An 8,145-nucleotide genomic window follows, 5' to 3' on the forward strand; every position below is an offset into this window, starting at 1 on the left:
GAATCCTGAACATCTCTGAATAAACGTTTATGACAACCTGCTGCTGTTGTCTGATGAAGCTTCTTACTCAGTGTTTTGTATGCTGCTGGTGTTAAACTTGTTCCAGGTATTAGACACCAGAGCATGTCACCAAACCAGCTGCTGACACCTGCACCTTCAAGTCTTACGTTAACCTCTTTAATGAAGCATAGTAGTCTCAGAAATAGTCACCAGTCTTGCTCTGCATCATAATTTATCACAAGTCTAGCTTGTATTTATGAGTCCGTTCATGAACTTTTGTACATCTGAAATACTCCAGTTATTAGTCGGTGCCATCACACTTGTTGCATCACGCTGTACCTCATGTGTTCTGGTTTGTGTGACTTTTTTTTTTTCAGTGCTGCAGTTCGACAAAATATATATATTCATTAAAAACAAATATTTTCTGATTTGACCCTTTTTCCTCATATTACACACACACTCTAGTATCAGTGATCCATAAAGATTAATGCAGTTAAAAACAAACTGTGTGTACACTTTAATTCTTTATTGCAAACATCAGGAATTTCAACATAAAAACAAACGCCAATTGTAAATACGTAAAACTAGCAAATAACAGAAAATGTCGGGTTAATTTAGTACAAACAGAACAGCAAAGTGAACAGTGGCTCCTCTTCTATTTGGTCCAGCTGACTTTGGGAATATCGTAATGCTCGGTCAGGGTGTCCAGGTGGCGATTAAAGTCCTGGAAACACACAACAGACAGGAGACGTGTTCAGTGATGTATAAAATCCTGTAAATATTCTCTTCAGAAATTGCAAAAGCTTCCGGTTTAGAATAACATTTGGATATATGTTGAAATCTAGAGATAAGTTGTGGGGATGAGAATGCTGGTTTATGAGTGTTTGGACTGAACAGAGGACTGCATCCCTTTGGTCACCATGGTAACTGATGCTGCACTGCTAACCTGATCTGGACACGGTTCTGTTTGGCATTTAGATCGGCCAGAAGAAGCGCCTCCTTGTCACCTATTCTTTTCCTGAGTGATAAAGATTGTCAGCTGGGTGTTTATCTGCAAAGTTCCTGAGCTGTACGTCACTAATTCCCCTGAATGAAGCTGTGATTTCTACATTTTATGAACTTTATTATCGAACAGCGTCAGACCTAAATGCACTTCAGATGATCGTGTCCAAATGTATGAAGTTTAGGATAATGTGCTGCTGCCGTGTTTAAACAAGGATTAAGAGTCACTGAGTAGGAAAATAAGTAGATTAATTTCATGATTCTTGTCGTCTGTCTCGCTTTATTTTCAGTCACGGTGCTTTCTACCATAAGAACTTTGAACAAATTTGGTTTGTTTTGTGCAGAAGAAGAGTCACATGACACCTCCTTCATGGGAGCGCGTAAAGAGTTCGATGAAGAAAATCTGATTAACTAAAACAGCTGATGACCAACAGCATGACACACATTATCTCTGACCACGGTCTTAGGTTTTGTAACACCAGTAAGGTCTGATTATGTCAAATTTGCTTCGTGGTGGAACCCTCAGAGCGACGCCACATCTGACTGACTCACCTCGACTCTGTGTTTGTGAGTCTTTGATGCTTTGTTCAAAATCCGCTCCATTTGCTGAAAGAGAGAAAAGACAGAAATGAGACATCATTACCTTCTTAGCTACACAGTAAACACGTCCAACACCCGTCACTCCCAGAATACTAAACTAAAACTATGTACAAACAACTGCCAACCGTCTGCTGTCACTAAAACTGAATGTACTGTCTCATGGTTCTGGACGGTGGAAACGTCGATCCGTTCAGCCAGACACTACAGAGAAAACACTGTGTTCCTGTTCTGGTGTTTCTCCGTGTGTCTGCTCCACAGGACGCTCTGTTGCAACAGCCACCGTTTCCAGTTATAACCTTTGTCCTTCTGATTTTAAAAACTCTGATTAACATAAAGAAGTTATCTGAAGACGAACTGAAGCTGTGAAACATCATCAACTACGATCCTGAGCTACGTATTTATATTTTAAAACCACATCAGGTTGGGACTACGCTGCTGTTTTAGGATCTCCAGCCGGCGCTCTCAGAGGTAATCAGTGCTTCAGTGGAAGAGGAAAGTTCAGAACAGCAGATGTTAATCATCTACAACCCACATCTGTTGTGTAATTGTTCTTTGGTTGTTTTTTTTCAACACAAGTAAATTTACTGCTACCTAATTCTGGTGTGATTTCCTTTAATTATGTGCTGTCTGTACAAAAGTAAACAATAAAATAAATAAAAAGGATAATTTACTGTTTAGAGCATTACTAGTAGCAAACTGTATGATCTTAATTTAACACATTTCAGTAACTTTTCAGACTCAAAAGACCTTTTATAATTATGTTTTGTGTTTCTGTATGAATAATATTTGAGACCAGTTCTTACAACAACTTCCTTGTTTGCTTCTGATCAGTGCTAACTCTCATTCTGACTGACTGACTGTGTTTCATGAACCCTCATAGCCTTCATGTTAACAAGGCTCTGTGGTTATTAGAGGTGCAGATTGATGTCAGTCGTGGTCACCGAGGCAGCAGCGGCCACAGCTTTTCAATCATGTATCTCTGTTAATTTGATTTAGTCTCAAATCCAATCACTGAACGCAGCACAACAACAACTTACTCTTTTTTCCTGCATCTTGTCAAAAGCCATCTGTGCCGGCGTCCTTTTGTCAACGTACGCCTTCTTGGTTTTCACCTCCTCGTCGTTCTGGCTGGTCGCGACCTGCTCCAAGCGATGTTTACTCTGTTTGTCCTTCTTCTTCTTCCTACAAATAAAAGCATGTAACAGTGAGATGACCAGCGGTTTGTCGTATCAAACTAACATTACAAAGCAGAGAAAGAGAGACAGAGACGCAGCAGACAAGGCTGACTAGAAATTACACACCTGCATACTGTGGCTAAATTATGTGAAAAAATAATCATATTGACTGTTTTGACAAATACTGTGATATTAATGTTTTGGCATTCTTTACCTACTGAAACAAATAAAAAATGATGATGTGACTTTCACTGCAGTCTGTACCAAACATGCATGATCCATTATGTCTGGGGAATACGATTGGTAGGCCAACGCATCTTGGTAGCACCACAATACTGAATTTAAGTTGCTATGCTGTGACACATTTAACTTTAATAAAAAGAAAACACTGCAGCTCCTGCAGCCTGGATAGGGGTGCACAGGGCTCGTCTTAATGCGGGGTTAAATATAACGCTGACACTTGACATGCGTTCACGGGGTCGAACAGCTGTGCTCCTGGTCCGGTCACCATTAGAAAGCTTCCCACTAATTTTTCTAAGACATGTTTTTGCGGATATGTAGGTAAATATCTGTATTGTTAGTGGTTTCCAAGTTATTAGATGTGTGTGTGAGGATCTAAACCGACCCTATAGGATCTTAATAATCTTCTTGTTGCCAAAGACGTTGCACTATTTTAAAACATGTAGAACGTTTTCACTTAGCTTAAGAAAAGCTTGTTGTAACACAGGATCACAACTAAGCCACCAAAAATGTACAACAATATTAAAATAGATACATCAATAGATACATAATAAACATATATTTCTATCAATCTATGTATTAGATTTTCCATCCACAATGAATGGATTGTTCAGTTAAGGATGGATAGATGGAGACAGGTGTGGAAATTAATTAATCACAGATAGATTCAGAACCAGCATCCAGCTATGACACACAGGTAGATTTGTATTGAGTTAACTGGTTCACAGACTTTTCAGGCAAGTTTAACAACAAACCATCTGTCTGGTACAGCTAACGCTGCCCCTGGTGGAAGTTTAACATTTCACTTCTGGTTTTTACAAGAACAGCAAATCCTAGAAACAAACTTTGAGAGTTTGTGTGTAAAAGACATTTGCATGTTGTTTATATATGAACATGAATAATCTAACTCTAATATTCCTAATTATTTACCAAACCTCTAATGTGATCGATTGTACCCCACTCTCCCTTAATGCACTTGATAATACGTCGGTAATGTTTCGATTGATTGTCCAGCCCTTTTGCATTTATGTATCATCAGAAATATGTATTTAACAGATAGTCAGGATAGCCCCTAAAACTAGAAATCAGTAATCAACCTGCCTTATGTTTCTGTGGGGTCCAAAGCGTGGAGAAAGGCATTATCTGTACTATTGAACAGTTGCCTATATTAATATTTTGGCTATGTAATTTGAGTTATTACCAAACTGTAATTTTTGGTGGGTTTCTGTTTTAATTTGTTAATGAAAATGTGAGGAGAGAAAACACCACTTTGTTAACAGTTAGCTTGTGTACATGTTGTGATCTATCCACACTGTGTTATTTAGTGTGTATTTGACAACGCCTATAGAAGATGTAATGAAATGTTTTCGACATATTGTGATCGAATTAACCTCCAGTGTTCTCCGCAGGTTAGTTAGTTTTGTTTTAGCTAATGCTAGCTAGCTAACGTCGTCTAGCTCCATGTGTAACTCTATAATGACAACATCGAAGCTACGAAGGTCTCAAATACGAACAACGCTCTTCCTCAGTAAAATGTTATTTTCACGATTAAATAATATTCACACAATCTTTAGAAAAAATATAAAATCGATTAAATTATAACAATTTACGTCGTGTTTATCTTCTAGCAAACATGCTAACAGTTAGCAACTATGTTGATCTTACCAGCTGCGACGGGATGTATTTTATCGATTTAAAGGATTTAACGGATTAGTCTTTTACAACAACTTTCCCAAACAGTAGCGACAAAAAACTTACTTCTTCCCAGCAGAAATATCTCCTACACCCTTTAATTTCAGGGTACTTTTCTGGACTGTCGCGTACTCTGACATTTTCGAGAAGCTCTCTGTCGTCTTCTTCTGCTTTGTTATTAAAGTAACCGACAGACATGTGAGTGCTGCCACCTGTCGAATTGAACTAGAACTACATGAACCTGGCTGCAGCTCCTCCTCCTGGCCGCAGGGGGGCAGCAGAGGATTCTAACTGAGCCGGAAACAAAGCGGAAAGCTGAGGGAACTTATGAATGTCAAACTGTAGCATGGTGGGCTGTGTGTGTCGGTAACCTCTCGGTAAAAATGTTCGGCTACTGTTTGTCTCGGGCAGCGTCTTTAACGAAATGCATCACAAACGGCGGCGCGGCGTTGCTGTGCAGGACGAACGCGGTAAACCGGACGCAGACGTGTGGCTACGCCCGGAAAGGCGGTGGGTAAAGAGGACGTCTGTGTAGTGAACACACACTGTTTATGCTAGCTCTGGTGAATAAACGTGTGTGTGTCGAGCTAAACTGACGCGTTTAGTTTGTTTACTGCACCGGGTGTGATTTAAAGTACAAGTATTAAGAAATGTAGCATCTAGAAGTGGTAAAGGAGAAATGAAGTGTGTTCCACTGGGTGTACAGTCTGTTACAGTATGAAAAGTACCAACACACTAAATACACACTAAATATATGAATGTAGTAGCTGTAGATGTCAATATAAAGATAAATAAATAAATGTATGAGTAAAGGGTGAATGGTGGGATAAATAGTATGAGAAATAATAATAATCTTTATTTCTATAAACCAGTTACAAAGAGCTTTAAAGTGCAATATCATACAATATAAGGCAACGACCACATTCATAGAAAATGCAATTATATGATGTAGATATAAAATATAATACATGCAATATGCACATATGTAGTATAAAGAATGAATGAACAGTAAGTACCTTATAATAATAATAATAATTAAACCAATCTCTTTATGGAGTACGTTTCAGAATCCAAATAACGGGCTTTAAAAGGCAGCAAAATAAAACAGACAAGACAATAAATCATTAGAATTTAAAAGCCACATAAACACAACATGATGCATAAAAATGTACGCAGTGTTAGAAAAGGTAGAATTATTGTTGAAATTAGAATGATGTAAAAGAGATCAGCAGACCTGACATCCTCATTCAGACTGTTGCTCTGACTGCAAACACCCGGGGTCTCTGAAGCAGACACAAACAGAGAACCGCTGTCTGTTGATCTCAAACAGTGTGTCAGGGTCGAGCTCAGAGAGAGGCCATGAAGGGCTTTTAAAGTAATAAATACAATCATACATTTGAGGAAACTTAAGGGAACCAAAATGCATCTCATTGCTCACCTGCCACCGTCTCAATCCCCTGGTAGCTTCAAAAAGAGCAGAAGGATTGTTTGGTGGAACATGTTAGTCTAGACCGGCAGACATGCTGATCTTTAATCTGATGAAGGTTTGTTAGAATCTCTGAATCCCTGAAATATCCCAACTGTGCAGTCAATTAATAAATCCACATAGTTTCAAGGAATTTAGTTGCTAAAAAATTCCAAGGGTTCGTGTGGGTCATGTCAGTTAAAATAGCCTTGATTCAGTCCACTGAATGAAATTTAAAGGTGCAGTTACTCATTACTTTAATACACAGCTTATAAATTAACTGTGATAACGAGTGAAGGGCCACAAATCCTTATACCGATCCTTAAAGTGCAATCTCTGTCCCTGTCTTTCAGTGGTCAAAACCAAAGGTAAGGGCGCGGTGAAGGAGGAGCAGAAAGGTCCAGAGGTGTGCACAGACCCGGTCAGACTGACGTCTCACGCAGTCGGAGTGAACATCTTCAAACAGGGGGACGACCCCAAACTGAAGCCTCATGAGGAGTATCCTGAGTGGTGAGTTCTGCCCGTGTCATCGCTCATATCTACGTTCATATGAAACAGTGAGGACACGACTGGCTTTTTTACATAATTGGACAACATATTGAGAACTCTTTAGATCTTTGGAAGATGACACCAGAGAGACCAACACTTCAGATGTCAGAGGTTTGAAATGGCACGGTTCCCCTCGTCACTCCATAAACAGATTCTTATCACTGGCACTAATCTGGAACCCCTGATTCATATTTTATGGATTATTTGAATGTGTGCACTTTGTTTTTGGCTCATTTCTGATTCTGCCTTTCAATACAGTTGTCTGAAAAACATCATTTGGCTGATTAAAGAGCTGTGAATGTGGCCTTTTGTGGCAGAATATGGCTGTTAAATAATAGTATTTAATGGATAGTACAACTTGTTTTGCCGTCCCGTGGCTCGTCCTCTCTCTGTTGCTGTTGTTGCCTTCAGCTACACGCAGCGCACGAAGTCCAAACATGTTTCAGTCGGTAATAAGTCTTCCCGTAAGTCGGTCATGCAGAAAACCGAGTCAGAGGGAGGTTATGGAAATCAGGTGCAGTACAGTGGAGAAATATCCGAGTGCTTTTGGTTTTTATTTTAGTTGAGAGTGCGTCAGAGACATTTTCACTCCAATGTTGCGTAACAGGGAGACTGCAGGTTGAGACTTTGAAGTGCGTTTGATGCGTCTTTGCGGATCTCATTTCAGTCTACTTTGATCACTCAGGTTGTTCCAGTTGAACCTGGGAAATGCCCAAAAGCTGTCCGAGCTGGAATCGGACACCTGGCAGTACTGGAGACGCCTGAGGAAGGAGAACATTTGGCGTACCAACAAACTGCAGAAATGGAAGAAGATTTAGGCCTTCGCCGGACTGACGGAGGGCTTCTTCCAGCATCGTGATTTAAACTCTGGACTGAATCCCAATGACTCCGACGTGATGCACGTTCAGGGCCGATGTCATCTTCCTGAATAACTGACTTTCAGATGGACTCCTTCTCTCCTGCCGTTCATCTACTGGATTGTCTGAAGTCATGCAGCATTGGCTTTAGGCTTTCAGCATGATCGAGAACTCCAGGAAGCTCAGCAGTGGTCACACTGAATACAAGGGGGGAGATAATCGTCTGTTTTAAACATGAAGTGGTAATAAAAGGAGTTCAAAATACACAGATGTCCAGTGCACCACCAGAGTAGGAATGTTCTTAAGCATCATGACTTATTTCAAGTTCGTTTTCAGCCTCGGAAACCTGATTTGACAAATTCAAAGTCTATTTATTGGCTTTCTGGAGCTTTTAGACATATAATACAATCATCTTCAGCAAATCCGGTTTATCCAGTTTTACAAAATGTGGTTCAGCTTTCAAAGATTGTTTGATATAAAGAGAAGCTCCAGAGAAGCTTCATGGTGGAAAAAAGGTAGAAAAGTGTCATGTTGGATTAAAAAACACTGAACATGGACAAGGTTG

The 8,145-nt window shown here is 39.8% G+C and overlaps 2 protein-coding genes across 2 annotated transcripts; one reads left to right on the forward strand and one right to left on the reverse strand.

Annotated features, from left to right (window-relative positions):
* Positions 1–507: 507 nt before the first annotated feature.
* Positions 508–4,902, reverse strand: fam32a (family with sequence similarity 32 member A). The gene is made up of 4 exons (XM_008292589.1): positions 4,776–4,902; positions 2,640–2,784; positions 1,555–1,608; positions 508–724 (listed from the first exon to the last, which is right to left on the reverse strand). Exons 1-4 carry the CDS (start codon positions 4,847–4,849, stop codon positions 656–658), a joined length of 342 nt encoding a protein of 113 aa, XP_008290811.1. The 5' UTR covers positions 4,850–4,902; the 3' UTR covers positions 508–655.
* Positions 4,903–5,009: 107 nt separating this feature from the next.
* Positions 5,010–8,137, forward strand: mrpl54 (mitochondrial ribosomal protein L54). The gene is made up of 3 exons (XM_008292588.1): positions 5,010–5,219; positions 6,528–6,684; positions 7,409–8,137. Exons 1-3 carry the CDS (start codon positions 5,093–5,095, stop codon positions 7,539–7,541), a joined length of 417 nt encoding a protein of 138 aa, XP_008290810.1. The 5' UTR covers positions 5,010–5,092; the 3' UTR covers positions 7,542–8,137.
* The last annotated feature ends 8 nt before the right edge of the window (positions 8,138–8,145 follow it).

Source organism: Stegastes partitus, unplaced genomic scaffold (assembly GCF_000690725.1).
Source record: "Stegastes partitus isolate 25-593 unplaced genomic scaffold, Stegastes_partitus-1.0.2 Scaffold820, whole genome shotgun sequence".
In the NCBI taxonomy this organism is placed as follows: Eukaryota; Metazoa; Chordata; class Actinopteri; family Pomacentridae; genus Stegastes; species Stegastes partitus.